This window comes from Argopecten irradians, chromosome 12, assembly GCF_041381155.1.
Source record: "Argopecten irradians isolate NY chromosome 12, Ai_NY, whole genome shotgun sequence".
Taxonomy (NCBI): Eukaryota; Metazoa; Mollusca; class Bivalvia; order Pectinida; family Pectinidae; genus Argopecten; species Argopecten irradians.
Genome location: NC_091145.1, coordinates 32,841,087 through 32,861,258, shown reverse-complemented (window position 1 = coordinate 32,861,258; position 20,172 = coordinate 32,841,087). Strand labels below are relative to the sequence as shown.

General features: G+C 35.1%; 1 protein-coding gene across 1 annotated transcript; it reads right to left on the bottom strand.

The window, feature by feature from the left end:
- Positions 1–7,116: 7,116 nt before the first annotated feature.
- Positions 7,117–13,707, bottom strand: LOC138304644 (uncharacterized). Its single transcript, XM_069244824.1, has 3 exons — positions 13,360–13,707; positions 10,425–10,646; positions 7,117–7,857 (listed from the first exon to the last, which is right to left on the bottom strand). Exons 1-3 carry the CDS (start codon positions 13,691–13,693, stop codon positions 7,229–7,231), a joined length of 1,185 nt encoding a protein of 394 aa, XP_069100925.1. The 5' UTR covers positions 13,694–13,707; the 3' UTR covers positions 7,117–7,228.
- Between the last annotated feature and the right edge of the window lie 6,465 nt (positions 13,708–20,172).

Genomic DNA, 20,172 nt, shown 5'->3' with positions numbered 1-20,172 from the left:
CCTTGCGCTAAAATTTCCTTGTGGCAAAATCAATATTTTTTTCAGAAAGTGGCTCAAAGATATTCATCTATATACAATATCTGGACAATACTTTGGCTCGGGTAAATATTCTAATAAAATATAAAATAAAACATAAACACACATGTAAAAATAAAACATAAACACACATGTAAAAATAAAACATTATCACACATGTAAAAATAAAACATAAACACACATGTAAAAATAAAACATAAACACACATGTAAAAATAAAACATAAACACACATGTAAAAATAAAACATTATCACACATGTAAAAATAAAACATAATCACACATGTAAAAATAAAACATAATCACACATGTAAAAATAAAACATAAACACACATGTAAAAATAAAACATAAACACACATGTAAAAATAAAACATAATCACACATGTAAAAATAAAACATAAACACACATGTAAAAATAAAACATAATCACACATGTAATAAAAACATAAAAAACATGTAAAGAAACATGTAAAAAAACATGTAAAAATAAAACATAAACACACATGTAAAAATAAAACATAAACACACATGTAAAAATAAAACATAATCACGCATGTAAAAATAAAACATAATCACACATGTAGAAATAAAACATAATCACACATGAAAAAATAAAACATAAACACACATGTAAAAATCAAACATAAACTCACATGTAAAAATAAGACATAATCACACATGTAAAAATAAAACATAAACACACATGTAAAAATAAAACATAAACACACATGTAAAAATAAGACATAAACACACATGTAAAAATAAAACATAAAGACATATGTAAAAATAAAACATAAAGACACATGTAAAAATAAAACATAAAACACATGTAAAAATAAAACATAAACACACATGTAAAAATAAAACATAAAGACACATGTAAAAATAAAACATAAACACACATGTAAAAATAAAACATAAACACACATGTAAAAATATAACATAAACACACATGTAAAAATAAAACATAAACACACATGTAAAAATAAAACATAAAGACACATGTAAAAATAAAACATAATCACACATGTAAAAATAAAACATAAACACACATGTAAAAATAAAACATAAACACATATGTAAAAATAAAACATAAACACACATGTAAAAATAAAACATAAAGACACATGTAAAAATAAAACATAAAGACACATGTAAAAATAAAACATAAAACACATGTAAAAATAAAACATAAAGACACATGTAAAAATAAAACATAATCACACATGTAAAAATAAAACATAAACACACATGTAAAAATAAAACATAAAGACACATGTAAAAATAAAACATAATCACACATGTAAAAATAAAACATAAACACACATGTAAAAATAAAACATAAAGACACATGTAAAAATAAAACATAATCACACATGTAAAAATAAAACATAAACACACATGTAAAAATAAAACATAAACACACATGTAAAAATAAAACATAAACACACATGTAAAAATAAAACATAAACACACATGTAAAAATAAAACATAAAGACACATGTAAAAATAAAACATAAACACACATGTAAAAATAAAACATAATAAAACATAATCACACATGTAAAAATAAAACATAAACACACATGTAAAAATAAAACATAAACACACATGTAAAAATATAAAACATAATCCCATATCTAAAAGATAAAACAACGATGTAAAGACGATTCTTGCTCTAACTTTAGTTTATTTTCTCTGATTTTAGATCAGAACATCGTTACACTTTCAACTCGACCATGTCACAGAAGACCTCGTGTCGATACATGGAATGAAGAATCTCCGGTAGGATTCCATTACCGAAATAAATGGCAACTCCGAGCCTGTAGGAGCGCCTTCATACCTTCCAAGAAATCTTATGAAAACTGCTTCCGAAATCACCACTTGCTTTTTCTGGGCGATTCAAATGTGCGGTCGTGGTTTTGGAAGATTCAAAATCTCACAAATGAATTTGTGACACGAGATAAACGTTATACCAGAGAAAATTGCTTGCTGCTTGCTAAAAGGGAGGATCTTAACATTACCATGACGTTGGCGTGCCATGAAAAGCCATATTATAGTGGACAAAAGAGTTACAGTCGGAAGAATATCATGTCAACTGCCTGGCATTTAGATCAAATTCCTCCGCGTAAAAAAATACTTGTCGTTATACATTACACATATCACGTCATTAGGATCACACAGAAGGTAGTTCGTGCACATATCCGAAATTTGAAGCAAGGATTAATAAGATTATTTAAACGCAATGCAAACGCGAAAGTCTTTATAAAAGGATCTCACTCTTCAACTACCTCACGTTTGCCATATATGCCTGTTGATTATACCAGGACAATTTTGGAACAAATTTTGTATGAGGAACTGTGAGAGCTACATAATAAAATCGTATATTTGGATGGCTGGGATTTAATGACAGGTATCAAAATGTTGACGTCCATCCAAGTGACAAATCAGTGAACGAAATGGTCGGTGATATGATAGGATATTTCTGTGGAAGAGTTTCCTCTACGATCGGAATATTATAACACAAAAGAAACCCAATTAGCGTTATTCAAAACTTATCAATAATTTTGCTCTTATTTTTAGTACAGAATTTTTTTTTTAAATATAATAGGCCCAATAGAACCTGCATGAATGTACAACAGGCAGTAAAAATAACTAATTTACCATAAATACATCCCGGTTATTAAGAAATTTAATAAATGGCAATTATAGACCAAATACTTTTTATCAAAGCGTTTTAAACCATGCAGCGAGTTTGTGTTCACAGTGGACTTTCTTTGCTAAGGTAATAATTTTGTTCTTAGATGGTTTGCTAGCTGTATTAACCAGTATAGACTTTGGTATCATTGACATTTAAAACATCCCACAATCAGCTACGGGAATTAAAGCCCATGTTAGGTTTAGAAGGAAGCCGGAGTACTCAGAGAAAGTAGTTTGTTTTTAAGCAGTACAATTTCATATATTCCATTTTGCCTTAACATCGACAGAAATAACAATTTAGTTTCAATGTCCTTTCTCATACAGTAAACAATATGATGGTACATATTTCATGTCAATGTAGCATGAACGAGCTGAACCTGCGCTCTTTGCAATGATCATAGGAAGTCACCTTTTCGCACTTAAATTCACAATTCTATACATATTAGCGTAGTTGCTTTGTGGATTTTTAAAATTATAAAGTGTAATTAATACATCGATATATTTATCATGTATATAGTAATAGGACCGTTACTTTGATGGCAATCTGTCGAGTTGCCTATGGCAACATAATTATGGTAACATCATAACAGATGTCACATGGAAGGCGTTGACATTTCCTGTATAACAGTTAATAGTTCAACTAAGGACAATGCTATTTTTAGTACATGTGTTGTCTGTTGATTTCAGGCTTGGTAAACTTTATTTCCCCAAATGTCATCATTTATCAATAACAATATACAAGACGCCCGGAGAATGCTACCGTTGCATTATGAGTGCTTTCCCGTGAATACTTGCAGAGAAGAAATCGTTTATATGGAAATAGCCAAATTGGCCCCTTTTGACCCCGCCCCTCAGGCCCCTGGGGGTCAGTCACATCATTTGTAAAATTTTGAATCCCCACCCTATAAGGATGCTACCATTGCATTATGAGTGCTCTCCAATGCTTAGTTGCAGAGAAGAAGTCTTTTATATGGAAATAGCCAAATTGACCACTTTTGACTACGCCTCTCAAGCCCCAGAGGGGCAGCCCCATCATTTGTACATTTTTGAATCCCCACCCTATAAAGATGCTACCATTGCATTATTAGTGTCATTCCATGCTTAGTTTCTGAGAAGTATTTTATTTGGAAATAGCCAAATTGACCCCTTTTGACCCTGCCCCTCAGGCCCCTGGGGGGTCAGCCCCATCATTTGGACAATTTTAAATTCCCACCCTATAAGGATGCTACCTTTGCATTATGAGTGCTGTCCCATGCTGTTTCACAGAAAAAGTCGTTTATATGGAAATAGCCAAATTGACCACTTTTGACCCTCCCCCTCGGGCACCTGGGGGTCAGCCCCATCATTTCTACAGTATTAAGTCAGTAACACATAAGGATGCTACCAATCAAATTTTGTTGAATTCCGACCAGAGGTTATGGAGGAGAAGTCGATTGTTGAAGGACGGACAGAAGACGAACACCACAGTATCACATTATTTCACCTTGGTCCTTCGTAGCAGGTGAGCTTAAAATTCCAACTGAAATTGTACAAAAATGCCAAACAAATATGAAACAATTAAACATATTTAGTTTTAACACATGGTGATAATTTTTTTATATATATATTTTATCTTATTATGCGCATCTTAATTCAATTTACAAACCTAAAATGTTTTCCTTCCAATGCAATCGCTTCCTTTACATCCTTGATACTCCAGAGGTTACTATCACTGACATTATATCTACCCCTGACCTATCTCATAGTAAAACTGGAGGCAGCTCAGCAGAAAAACTCTGAACCAATTACAGGCCTGTAGACTTCCTTTCAAGACTACAGAGAGAGTAAAACCCAACTACAAAGCCACAAAGTCATCCACAGTGTACCGTTATACGATTCTTTTGTTGTACATCCAAGGACTAAATTACATGTGTCTTCTAGATCTATGGCCTTCAGTGTCACCGACATATTCTAGAGTGTATATAATGGCACCGACAGTAACCCATGGAGTATCGAGGATTATTCATTGTGCAGAAGAATTGCCATGACAAAACGTTAATCTAAACAAAACACAAAGTTGCTTGTCCAATCCTATTTAAGAACTTTTCCGTGTAATCATTTGATGATAGGGTTCTTATCACTTACAATTAAATGTATTCGTCCAAAAACAACCTGAAACATATGTATAACAAGAGCTGTTTGAGAACAGCACAACTTTCCTATGGAGGTTTGTTGATTTAATTTAGATTCCTTGTAATTTACTTGTACATTAATATGATTGTCCATCCTCATCACAACAATTATAATTCATACAGCACATGCACCATAACCATAACCTCGCTTTTTCGGGCCATAGGGTCTCTTGAAATTCTCAAATTCCAGCATTTTGCTCCCTGAAGTGTTCATACCCATCAAAACAACTGTAGTTCAAAATCATTGCAGAAATTTATTGCAGTTGTGATGACAATTGGATTACAACTCTTGCATCAAAACCTTAACATTGGATTTCCAAGGCTGATGCCGACACCAACACCAAAGTGATTCCATAACAATAAGACAATATATTTTACCAGCAGCGAATTGTTTACTATCAAAGTAAAAAAATAATTCAAGAGGCCCATGGGCCTTAACGGTCATCTGACTATTAGCACAATACAACGTAGTGGTTTAAAGATTTTAGTATACACTTTTTTGTATTTGACCTCTGTGACCTTGAATAAAGACCAAGATCATTCATTTGAACAAATTCGGTAGCCCTTCATCCCAGCATGTCACAGGCCCAATATCAGGTCTCTAGACCTCCTAGTTATTCTCAAGAAGTCGTTTAAAGATATTAACCTATTTGACCCCTGTGACCTTGAATGAAGGTCAAGTTCATTTATTTGAACAAACTTGGTAGCCCTTCATCTCAGCATGCTGCAGGTCCAATATGAGTATCCTGGCATTTCTGTTCTTGAAAAGAAGTTGTTTCTAGATTCCAGCCTATTTGACCTCTGTGACCTTGAATGAAGATCAAGGTCATTCATTTGAACAAACTTAGTAGCCCTTCATCCCAGCATGTCACAAGCCCAATATCAGGTCTCTAGCCCTTCTAGTTATTCTCAAGAAGTCGTTTAAATTTTTTAACCTATTTGACCTCTGTGACCTTGAATGAAGGTCATGGTCATTTGTTTGAACAAACTTGGTAGCCCTTCATCACGGCATGCTGGAGGCCCAATATGAGTATCCTAGGCCTTTTGGTTCTTGAGAAGAAGTTGTTTTAAGATTTAAGCCTATTTGACCCCTGTGACCTTGAATGAAGATCAAGGTCATTCATTTGAACAAACTTAGTAGCCCTTCATCCCAGCATGTCACCGGCCCAATATCATGTCTCTAGACCTCCTAGTTATTCTCAAGAAGTCGTTTAAAATATTTTAGCCAATTTGACCTCTCGTGACCTTCAATGAAGATCAAGGTAATTCATTTGAACAAACTTGATAGCCCTTCATCCAAACATGTCACAGGCTCAATATCAGGTCTCTAGGCCTCTTAGTTATTCACAAGAAGTTGTTTATAGGATTTTTAGCCTATTTGACCCCTATGACCTTGAATGAAGGTCAAGGTCATTTGTTTGAACAAACTTGATAGCATTTCATCCCAGCATGCTGCAGGCCCAATATGAGTATCCTGGGCCTTTCGGTTCTTAAGAAGAAGTTGTTTAAAGATTTTAGCCTATTTGACCTCTGTGACCTTGAATGAAGATCAAGGTCATTCATTTGAACAAACACGGTAGCCCTTCATCCCAGCATACTACATGCCCATTATCAGTACCCTGGGCCTGCTGGTTCTTGAGAAGAAGTTGTTTAAAGATATTAGCCTTTTTGACCCCTGTGACCTTGAATGAAAGTCAAGGTCATTCATTTGAACAAACTTGATAGCCCTTCATCCAAGCATGTTACAGGTATAATATCAGGTCTCTAGGCCTCTTATTTATTCACAAGAAGTTGTTTAAAGGATTTTTAGCCTATTTGACCCCTGTGACCTTAAATGAAGGTCAATGTCATTCACTTGAACAAACTTGGTAGCCCTTCATCCCAGCATGCTACACGCCAAATATCAGTACCCTGGGCCTTCTGGGTCTTGAGAAGAAGTCGTTTAAAGATTTTAGCCTTTTTGACCTCTGTGACCTTGAATGAAGGTCAAGGTCATTCATTTGAACAAACTTGGTAGCCCTTCATCCCAGCATGCTACACGCCAAATATTAGTACCCTGGGCCTTTCGGTTATTGAGAAGAAGTCGTTTGAATGAAAAGTTTACGCACGGCGGACAGCGGACAGCGCACGACGACGGACGGTGCATGATGACAATAGGTCATCCCGACCCTTTCGGGTCAGATGACCTAAAAATATGTCATAAACACAGGTTCATTCCTTGTCAACTTTTTTTAATTTTTCTTTAGCTATCATCAATGAAGAAATCATATGTATTGCAATTATTATAGTAATCATTCCATTATATTCTATCATGATACAAATTCAACAGGATTCCTCATCTGAAGACAATTTTCTTTTTCTTGGAGACCGTGTTCCACGTACACGTGGTCTATTGTCTTTGCTCCTGAACTCATTTACTCCACACTTTGTATAATGCTTGTAATGACGAAGAGGTGCTATCTTGTGAAAATTTGATTTTTCTATAAGGAATCTATCAGAAACTGATGGTAGCATAAATGTCCTAAAATTCATATACAGCCATATTCGTACAATTGAAGCTAGGTCAAACTGCTGTGTGTTAGTCCTACTCCAGAGTCTAAAATGTTCAGGAACGCATGCAAGTAAATCGCTTTCAGAGTCGTAACAAAAGAGCATTACATCTTCCATAGAGCATGCAATAGATGGAATTAAACCATTTTTAAGTGAACTGTCTCTATTCACTTGTGCAAAGCTGTTTGTAATAGTCAGAGCTAAAATTTCAGATATTGGATCCTCACTTTGATAAAATCCCAGTCTGGTTTCAGGGAAAGAGTCAAGTGAATCCTTGCTGTCATTTTTTTCTTGTAGCTCTTCATCTGTATTAAGGTCATAAGGTTCATCAAAAAAGAATTTCACTGGAACAGCATTATTGGTAATAACATCTGCATATCCATGCCATGTCTGTACAGCTCCTGAAAATCAAGTATTAATTTGAAAAATGTGAATTGATTAATTATCATTGACCTGACAAGGTATGCTCATCAGAATGCCAAAAAGATATTGAACATCAGGTCTGATTTATAATAGACATGATTTCTAAAGTAAGGGGCATAACTCTTACTCTTTTAAAACAGGTCTGATCATGTAAGAACTTGCAATATTTTAAGATCTTCTTTATACATTCTAATATTCCAAATATATCTTTAAAAGACGCATAACTGTAGCAGATAATAGATCTACATATCTTTAATTGTCTAATTTTTGTTTAACTTCTAAACGGTGATATTTTCTATTCATGTTGCATTGTATATAATGTGTATTTGTTATCCTTTCTTTATGTGAACCATGTGATCTGTTGAATTGCAAATAAATAATATGATGCAGATATTGGGGGAAAAACATCTATTAAAGGATTGGCATATGTCTAAAGTTTTAGAATATTGCTTCAGTGCTTTGATTTTTTTAAAACAAAAACAAAAGCAGTTGTACAGGTGACCTTAAAAAGGATAGAGAAAAGGCTAATTACTCTCAGATAAATAACATTTGATTACAGTTGACTTGAATGTGTGATAAATCTTTCAAATTCAACTGTATTTCTTAATTCTATTTTTAAAAATTCATCAGCATATACAGTAAAACCCCGTTATATCGCCACCTTCTGTTTTCCTAGATTTTGGCGATATATCGAGTTTGGCGGTATATCGGATTTGTCGTTGAAATCTTATTTAGGCCTAAATATAGGTAGTCCCCCGGTGCCGTACTGAAACAGACTTTCTAGTCAGTCTGTGTAGTGTACGGCCACTTCGTATTTTGTAATATGAACAGTTCCAAAATTAAAGTAATTTCGATAGTAGTCTTTCAATAAATATGTCAGCTTTATGTGTGTAAAATATATGATATTTTTTATCACGGGAAATTCCCGCCCGGAGGGAAATCCGTTCTGAATAAATTCATGGCGATAAGCGAGTTTGGCGGTCAAACGGGTGGCAATATAACGGGGTTTTACTGTATATCAAAAGGACAGATATGTAAATAAACCAGTGATGTACCATGTACTGAAGGTTTTTTTTTTCAAAATTCAGAGCAATTGAAAATAAGTAAACATTTACATAATACAACTATAGAGATTGTTCTCTTTCTTTGAAATTGCATTAGATTTCAAATCTTCCATTACCCAGAACAAGAGGCCCATGGGCCTTAGCGGTCACCTGAGTTCGGATACAGAATGAAACAAAGACACAAAAACACTATATATTGGTCCATTAGGCCCTTGAAACCAGTCAGTGATTTTATAACTGACTTTTCAATCTATGAAGAGTATCTGGTTCCATCAAATCTGTGAATTCAGAAGATTTTTTTTTCTTATTTTAGCCATTTTGACCCCTTTTGGCCCCGCCCATCTACCCCTGGAGGTTGGCCAGGACCAATATGGATATGATGCTAAAATGCTATCACAGTGTAATAATTCTAACCAAGTTTGACTGTTTCCTATGAAAATTAAGCAAATAATGCTCAAAAATGTGTTTTTCCAATATAAATTAAAATAGATTTGACCCCTACTCAGGGGAAAGTCTGAGATGCCAGGGCCATGAAATTCACAATTTTTGTACAGGGCCTTAAAAAGACCTTCCAATCTATGAAGAGTATTTGGTTCCATCAAATTTGTAAATTCAGAAGGAGACTTGACCAATTTTGGTCCCACCTTCTAGCCCCTGGGGGTCGGCCAGGACCAATATGGATATGATGTTAAAATACTATCTCAGGCTAATAATTCTAACAAAGTCTGACTCATGGACGATGGACAAAAGGCGATTAGAATAGGTCACTTTCGTCTCAAGTGACCTAAAAAGTTCTAATTTACAGGATACTTCGTCTGTATTATGGCTTTCTCACATAGCTAGCCATGTAAGATAGAGTTGTCCCATGAAAGACAACTATGTAAGATAAATCTATCTTACATAGCTGTGACGTCACAATTGAAAAAACAATGAGATTGACGTCATGTCAGCCAAAGTTGACGTCATTTTTCTTCTATTTCGATTGATTTATCAGATTTATTTACCATTTCATTTGTTTAATTTGCATTTCAAACCGTTTTACCTAAGATTTCTTGTTTATATTTTCAATATAAACCAAACTTTGATGAGCTCTTTCGAATGGCGTTCTTATTTTTGAAATCGATCGATTATTTAAGAAGTTAAGATTTTGTCACAAAATGGCTGCCTCACCTTTCGTGCAAGTAATTCGACAAGCAATGTGAGAAAATAACTCTTTCATATGTAAATTATGTAGGATAGAACTATTCCAACCTCAGGTACAGAATTTTGGGTCAGAAACTTCGGCAAGCCTCAGTTCTGACCCAAAATTCTGTACCCTCGGGTGGAATAGTTCTATCCTACATATGTACATATGAAAGAGTCATATATTCTTCTATGGCTGAAGAAGACTGTGTGATACAGTCAAAGTATAAGTTAGAGCTTTTTTCTGAGTAATGGAAAATTTGAAATGTAAATCACAAAGTCATGATATAGTTACACACCGATGCCAGTAGTTCCTTTTGTTACTGATCTGCCGCATCCTCCTGGACAACTCATGGGGAACCCCTTGGTGTGGCTATTAAGGATGCAGCTTGTCTGCTTGTTACTTAAAGGAGCATATACATGTACAGCTAAGGCATAGGCAACATCAGTCTCTGTTAGAACTCCCTCACTTGTCAGAGACTGACGCAATTTCTGGAGACACGCTTCGTGTTGGGTTTTATCTGAAACATAAACAATAATTGGCATTTTTAAACTATTAATATTATTAGTTTCTCTGCATGCAGAGCAATTTTGACCAACAGGAAATTTATTTTTCTAATTCATAAGAAATTACACCGGATATATTAACACCATAATACCAATTTTAACATTCATTTGCCCGACTATTCGCTTTAACTTTGTTTACAATTACCGCTATCCTTCATGAATTGCCCGCATGTAAGCATGCGATGGGGCTTCATGTCGTGATAAACATATTTGAGAGGGCCGGGGGGCACCAGCAGGTGACCCCAGATTTTTGCATATGGCTATAGGTTAAAGCTTAAGACAAATGGTTTAACCAGTATACCACCTGATCATCCTTTACATTATAAACTATATTTAACCATGCACTGAAGAGAGATGATTATAATAAAGCCATATGGCATGCAGGAGAGCGTTATTAGTATTCATAATTTTATCATATACACTACGCAGGAAATCTTGCATACATATATGTTTGGTGTTGTAACCTCATCTTAGGCCATCAGTATATATTTTCTGATGTTAGGCATCTATTATTGCTTTTAAGAAACCTATATGTTTTGCTCCGGAAAGTTAGAGGGCCTTTAAATGTAATTGAAATATTTTATATTGTAACAATCCCAACTTTGAATATGTAACCCTCAGCATCAAGGTATAAATTAGAGGTTAGACAATGTTTCAAAAGTGTCTCATCGTGCTATACACTAGTACTGTACCTCGAACATTGGTGGACAAGGTTTCAGCCCCAGTCTGGCCTGATATTACAGAGTTGTCTGCCCTTGTAGGTAAGCATATACTTGCAAAAAAACCAACATATTTTTTTTATAACAAAATAAATACGTCACGATTGATAACACATTGCAGTATGAAAGCTCTTTCAAAAGACTAAATTATGAACTCTTTGTTTTGGAGGTACATATATATACTCAGCAAAATAAGTTAAGGGTCACATCTTTGGGGTAATAAAAATTAATAAAATATATAAAGGGAATATGTCTACTTGATATAACTTTTTCAAGCATTCATTTGACCATGATTTACACGTGAGTAAAAAGGTGAAGGTCAGGCCACGTAGGCAGTACACTCGGCCGAGTAAAGGTACCCCGATATACAGTTTGGTAGCCGAATGGGACAGTGATTGTGACATGTGGGTAAATCATTGGAATTGCACAGTTTTTGCATTTTTGAACGTCATTCAAAGTGACATTAACACGAAATGCCTCAAAGACGTCACTTGAGTGAACAAGATTCAGGTACTGCTATAGGTATGCTTCAGTCTGGAATGACTCAACGAATTGTTGCTCAAAATTTCAATGTGAGTCAAAGTGTCATCAGGAGACTGTGTCAACGCTTCCAGGCAACTGGTTCGGTACATCAGCGACCCAGAATGAAAGACAACGATGTACAACAGCCCGTGAGGACCGTACCATTGTCCTACAAGCAAAACGTAATCGGTTTTCGTCTGGTGTTGAGCTGAATACAGACCTGCGCAACCACCAGGGACTGCGTATTTCCTCTCAAACCTATAGAAATTGTCTCCACCAAGCTAACCTGCGGGCTCGTCGGCCAGCTGTGAGGCCCATTTTGACCGCGAGACACAGAGCAGCAAGACTTGATTTTTGCACAAATCATGTTCATATTCGACCAATACTGTTCACCGACGAGTCGAAATTTTGTGTGGACTTTCACGATGGTAGGAGGCGAGTGTGGCGAGAGAAAAACGAACGATATCGTGACTGCTGTGTGACGCAGCACAATCGTTTTGGTGGAGGTTCAGTAATGGTTTGGGGTGGCATCTCTCTCGACGGAAAAACAGAGCTGTATATCATTCGGAACGGAACGCTGACTGGACAACGTTATAGGGACGAAATCCTAGACCCTATTGTGTGACCATTCGCGGGTGCATTAGGTCCCGATTTTGTACTCATGGATGATAATGCGCGTCCTCATCGTGCTAGGATCGTAAATGAGTACCTTGAAGCGGAAACTATCGAGCGCATGGACTGGCCCGCGGTTTCTCCCGACTTAAATCCTATAGAACACATCTGGGATGTCCTTCAGAGACAGATTCAGAAGCGGGCCGTTCAACCGGCGTCAATTCCTGAACTGGAAATCGCACTGTTAGAGGAATGGCGTAACCTGGCACAATTGACCATCCGTAGACTCATCCGCAGCTTCAGCAGGCGTTGTCGTGCCGTTATTCAGGCCAGAGGAGGTCACACTAAGTACTGATAATCGAATGAACTCCCCAGAATGAAATTGACTTTTCATCACCATATGTGATTTCACTTTGAAAATAGGGGTATGCCTTGTCGGATGCCTGTAGTTTGAAAAATGTCTTGTTTTCCCGCCAAAAATCGTTTCCAATGAATGAATGAAATGTTAATGATAATAAATTAATATAAAAATCATGTTCTAAGTGTTTGGTAAAAAAAATAATATACTCAAAACTTTTGACCCTTAACTTAATTTGTTGAGTGTATATACATTTTCTGTACCGAAACATCGCACCTTAACCATAGGTATTTACTTTTTAGCACGCTGGTAAGTCAAAGACTCACTATAGACTAATATCTCTAGGCCCTATAATCATAGAGTATATGTATAATATCTCTACTGTATATACAAGGGTCTTTGACTTACCAGCGTTCTAAATACCTATGCCTTAACCGAGTCTTTTTATATTGATACCTTCAATAAATTTTTTGAGATCTGCGTATGTTAGTTTCACTTCATCATCGAAGTCTGGGTCGTCGACCAACTTTGAAAGAATGTTATAGTCAAAAATATCTTTCGTTCTACACAAGGTGCTCATCCACGGTTCTCGAGGGTCTGATTTCTGGCGTTCAAATATTCCAAAGTAGGGCATTCTAAAAACTGCTTTCGTGAATTCTGATCCACCACATGACGCACTACAATTGAATATTTCCTGAAATGCAAGTTCGTGTTTTCCTCCATTCTCCAGAAACTGAGTTATTTGTCTATTGACAGTTTCTGTGTTGTTGTTTATCGAAATATCCGCCATTTCCGGTAAATATGGTGATTCTAAAATCTGACTGAAACCGCTGATAACCAGAGACGTCTCTGGGAACGTTATTATTATTACGAAATGATGTTCATGAAGACCTGAATATTAATTCGTTTCTTTTTAATTTTTAAAACAAATATATTAACAATATAATACGAATACTCCGTTTGTGTATTAATGTGATTCTGATAAACTAACGTTTAAAGTATTTTTCATACTCACGAATCAAGATAAGATTTTAATATGTTATTCATCACCAAAAGTTATTAACATTTTGAAAATTAAAGTACTTTCAATGCATTGGTTTTAATTTCACAACTATAAATAGGAGCAGAAAATGATTTTTAGAAGTACTCTCAAAAATCAGTATACGTACATGTACATGAGTGCCTTTACGGTCAGACCATGAAGCCAAATTGTGGCCTCCAATTTCATTTCACATTTTTACAATGTATTAGTAATTATAAAGTGATTTTTGTAGGAAAGTTTCCATCTAAATATACATAAGGCATATAAAAACTTTCCAGTACATAATTTCTGTGTTGTAACTAACGTTTATAAGGCATTTGAAGCCATTTTAATGATTTTCTTGGCTTAATCAGAGATTTAAATATACTATATAAATATCTGGCTTAATTAATCAAACCATATGATTTACAATAGATTAACGAAGAAAAATCAACATGCCAAAATTTTTGCCCAGTTACGGCACATATAACTTTAAACAAAAAATACTTATTTTGAAGGCGCAAATATTATGCAGTTACAAACGTGTAACGTTACAGCAGATACATAAATAAAATCTGTTTTGGTTAGGTAGACATACCTAACCAAAACAGTTTTTATTTTTAATCTAGGCTTAGGCCTAACATTAAAATTAGTCTTGTAGAGTTCCAAAAGTTATGAGTGTATGCATGCATGTTAGTAATATGCATAAATTAACTGAATTTGAAAATTATCTATTTTGCCATTTTATTTTATTTGTAGTCTAGTTTTTGTCTAATTAAGGATCAACTTGAATAGATTTTTTTTATGTTATGGAAATATAACACAAAAGTCTGAGTATACTCTAAATATACCGCGAAGCGGTTTATGATGAGAGTACACTCAGATTTTTGTGTTATATCTCCATAACATAAACAATTTATTCAAATTAATCATTATAATTCAATTTACTAAAGATAATATCTTCAATACTCAAAATTCATTTGGGGACTCTTTGTCTATGAAATCATTACGCCGTCATATCAGCCAATCAGAAGCAACGTCACACACGGCGACGCCATTTTTTCCTTTATGGGCTGATAAAGTAAAATTGAAATCTTGAACAAAACTTATATTTATTAGCTCACCTGGTCCAAAGGACCGAGGTGAGCTTATGGGATACCGCAGCGTCCGGCGTCCGTCGTCCGTCGTCCGTCGTCCGTCAACAATCGACTTCTTCTCCATAACCGCTGGTCGGATTTCAATAAAATTTGACTGGTAGCATCCTTATGGGCTACTAACTGAAAATTGTACAAATGATGGGGCTGACCCCCCGGGGGCCTGAGGGGCGGGGCCGAAAGGGGTCAATTTGGCTATTTCCATATAAACGACTTCTTCTCTGAAACCAAGCATGGGATAGCACCCATAATGCAATGGTAGCATCCTTATAGGGTGGGGATTCAAAATTGTACAAATGATGGGGCTGACCCCCCGGGGGCCTGAGGGGCGGGGTCAAATGGGGTCAATTTGGCTATTTCCATATAAACGACTTCTTCTCTGAAACTAAGCATGAGATAGCACTCATAATGCAATTGTAGTATCGTTATAGGGTTGAGATTCAAAATTGTACAAATGATGGGGCTGACTCCCGGGAGGGGGGGGGGCTGAGGGGCGGGGTCAAAAGGGCTCAATTTGGCTTTTTCCATATAAACGACTTCTTCTCTGAAACCAAGCATGGGATAGCACCCATAATGCAATGATATCATCCTCATAGGGTTGGGATTCAAAATTGTACAAATAATGGGGCTGACCCTCCGGGGGCCTGAGAGGCGGGGTCAAAAGGGGCCAATTTGGCTATTTCCATATAAACGACTTCTTCTCTGCAACTAAGCATGGTATAGCACCCATAATGCAATGGTAGCATCCTTGTAGGCTGGGGATTCCAAATTGAGCAAATGATAGGGCTGACCCCCGGGGGCCTGAGGGGCGGGGTCAAAAGTGGTCAATTTCCATATAAATGACTTTTTCTCTGCAACTTAACATGGGATTGCGCTCATAATGCAATGGTTACATCCTTAAAGGGTTTGGATTCAAAATTTTGCAAATGATGGGGCTGACCCCCCCCCCCCCCCCCCCCAGGAGCCTGAAGGGTGGGGTCAAAAGGGGTCAATTTAGCTATTTCCATATAAACGACTTCTTCTCTGCAACTAAGAATGGAAGAGCACTTATAATGCAATGGCAGCATCCTTATAGGGTTGGGATTTGAAATTGTACAAATGATAGGGCTGACCCCCGGGGCCTTAAACGGCAATAGATGCGAGGTCAAAAAGGTCAATTAGGCTACTATTTTCATATAAATTACTTTGTCTCTGAACCTATGTATTGGATAGCATATTTGTATGGTATCAATAGCATCATTGTATGGTTGTGATTCAAAATTAAACTTTGGGAGTCAATTTTGCTTATTTCTCTAATTGTCAGATTCTTGTAATAATTACTAACAAAAAACCAGGTGAGCGATACAGGCCCTCTGGGCCTCTTGTTCATTATGTGTTGGTACTACAGATTCAAGGATGCGCTCTGTAGTCGAGATGAAAAACTTCGCAAAAATGACAAAATTTCTTCATTTTCCTTATCATTGAAGATAATAAATGCAATCTGGGTGGCAGATAAATAGAATAGCGTCCGTTAATATTATGTGCTGAATCTAAAACTGACATGGTTATATGTTCATGCTAAACACAAACAGAAATGTAAGAAAAGGTCAGGTGGTATCGTTTTAAGGGCGCAGCCCTTCGTGCCCGAAAATCTTCAAAAATCAATCCTAACAGTTACACACTGACAGCTTCAGTTTGCGGCCGTCAATATTTCATACATATGGGGAGGTGTGCGTTGCTCCGGTACTGCTTTCCCCAGTAAATATATATTTAAGTAATGCAAATGCATAACAAGAGAAATTAAACATTTTCTTTTATTTTTTTTTAAAAATAATAATAATAACAATTGAAAATTATAAGCTATGGAATGCAGTCAAAATATCCACCAAGGCGAAGATGATGAGCACAAAGAGTCATGACGTCACATAACGTCAACAAATGGCGCGAAATTATAGGATTCGCATACGCGGCACTCCAGGCCTTGAATGGACACAGATAAATCCGAATCTTTGAGTTCATTTCTTTAAGTTTATACTAGACAATTACTACATTATATACTTCTATAGTTTAAAGTGCGTCCTTTTATTTCTAAATTGTGTTTTCTACATGAAATATAAATTAAACAAGTAGAGCTTCGCTCTTCCCATACCGTGCATGATTCATATAAAATCATCCGGCTGCGCCCTTTAAGGCCTTGCCTTCAGTCATATTAAAGGATTTTTGCAGCCAATTTTTTTTGATAATACGTCAGGATATTGCTTTAGATAAATGAAAAATTAAGTCCCACCCAATGAATCGCCTAGCAGAAACATATATACAGAGAGATTGGCAACTCCGCCATTTTTACGATCAGCAGATGTACCTCTGTATGTGCTTAGGGGATTTTAGATAAATTTTTAAATAGTTAAAGAATAACTTTGAAATGTTATAAAAGTTCAGTAATTTTCAGATGGTTTGAGGACGATTTTGGAAAGAAAAATATTTTAACTTATATATTAATAAAACAAAATGCACTTTCGGTTTTGAATGTCTGATTTTCGAAAAACCAGGTAAAATTGCCGATTTTCATGCTTTCAAAAAAACATATTAAATAACATCTTTTGGAAAAAACTGGTCACATCAAACCATGATATGATGTTTAAACTTTGTATTGATGCAAAAATATTATGTTTAAAAGAATACACTTGAAAGTAGTTAGCCAAGGGAAAATGCCTATAAACCGGAGGTCTCGCTGCCTGTCAACAAAGACAAAGAAGGAGTTTCCAATCTCTATGTATATATGTTTCTGCGCCTAGCTTTTAGCGCTATCGGTTGGTTTTGGTCGTGATTTACGGGTAGTGTCGACTACGGTTAAGAGATAATGAGCTAGGTGGTCACGTGGTCTTGTCAAGGTAAGCCTAGTACTATACATGTATACAGCATATATACGTATACATTTGATATTCCATTTGAGTTTTTCGAGTAAATGGTTATTCTAGATTTATAATGTAGATATTTTCAGTTTCAAAACATTCCATTTACACCACTTCAAAAATTCAAACAAGCATATATCTAACTTTAGATTAGATAATCAGTCCAATCTGATAGCGATATCAAAATGATGTTCGGATCAGTCTGGACTGAGATTTAGATAGCATATGATGTAAATTTCAGTGTTATAAAAAACCAGTATAATGTAAAACTATCTTTTTACGAGTAAAATCCCAAAATTTAGCATGAATATATCTATAATCTGTGTTTTTATTTCAAACTTCTGCTATAACGATGCAAACACGGCACAGTTTTTGAGTAAAAATAAAATGTGGACGGTTATCAGTTATGTGATATTGGAGTAACAGTACCGAATTTATACCGAAAATAATATGTATATCTATATTGTTGCCTTTGAAACTTTATCCATAACGTTTACTAAAAAGCAGAAATACATCAATGATATTTCTGATATATGTTCCTAAATTACAGTTTAAGTGTAGATTTAAATTCATTATTTCAAAATTATACTAAATCCTTAAAATAGTATATTCATTGTCGACCGTTTTGTATATCATGCCGAGATTTAATAGTATGATATATGAACATTTATCATATAATCCAAAAAGTAACCACATAAAGTGTTCAAATGAAATTGAAATTACTTGTATACAGGCATTATAAATAGATATAATATATTGTACCTTTTTAAAAATAAACTAATTGATATTCAAATAAGTATATTTAGTGTGATGATGTTGTAACCCTTCTTGTATGACCATACAATTGTCATGTACATTTAGATTCGAAACGGTGAAAATAAATGCTTTGAATTTTTACTAGTACCTTAGAAATAACGGAAGATTGCTATATGCCACGATTCCGTAATTACAGTACTAAACTGGAATAATTTTTAAGGTTAAACCTTTAGTTGAAATAGTTCTTAGAACCATTTTTGTTTCTGAATAAGTCACCTTCCATTTTTGTTTTACCTGTGTATGACATATATATGTGTGTATGTAATATACATTCCTAGGTAAGATCAGGTATATTTTATTTCCATTTGCTTTTTCATCTTCATTTTAAAAATGGAGGTGACAATAAAAAACCTAGTGCATAGATGTACGTGGTTTCCATAATTCAAATCACAATCCAATTAACGGATGTCCTAACCTGACTGACAGTAAGACAAATTCCCGATATAGTCCACCGAATAGCAAATTGCCCGCGGCCAGGTAATTACAGGTGAGTTTTATGAATGGCGTTGTGTACAGGTAAATAACATCCTGGTCAAGGTATTACATAACCATCAAACCAAAGGCATGGCCAATTATATATTTATAATATCGGTGTATCTACTCGTATATCGATTTTATTTTATTTTTTGTGTGGATTTTCTTTCATGATTACGCGAAGATACATGCTATTAGAGCATAAATTAGAGTATTTGAAACATCGAATATCACTCTTTTAGTTATTTATATTCAAGCCAAAGTTATTGTACGATTAACTTCACTCAAAAGTAATCATAAAAAAAATCTTTGATCTGCTTTTCCTGTGACCGTCGATGTAAGCCATCAACATGTGAAATCTTGTATCAATTATAATGGAATTTTTGTCTGAATATTACAGAAGCACGATCGGTCTATTCCAAGGCGAAATTTTGTCACCGATTTTGTACAGTTTATATGTCAATGATTGTGAAATGTGTTGTATTAGAGAGAACTGTCCATCAGTAGAAATTGGTTTGATTAATTTGTTTTTGATTATGTATGCAGATGATACAGTTCTACTCGCTGAGTCGCCCAAAGCTCTGCAAGAAATGATTGATACGTTATATAAATATAATAACGATTGTAAGTTGACTCTTAATGTTGATAAGACAAAAATAATGATTTTCAGAAACGGGGGTAGACAGAGGGAAAAGGAATATTGGACTTACAATAATGTTAACATTGATGTAGTCGACGAATTCAATTATCTTGGTATGTTATTTAATTACAATGGTAAAAATAGGAAAACTCAAATTCACGTTGCAAATCAAGGAATAAAAGCTTATTTTTTCCATATGTAGTAAGTTGAAAAATCATGCATCTAATATTTCGACTCAGTGTTCAATTTTTGATACATATATTAATAGTATAC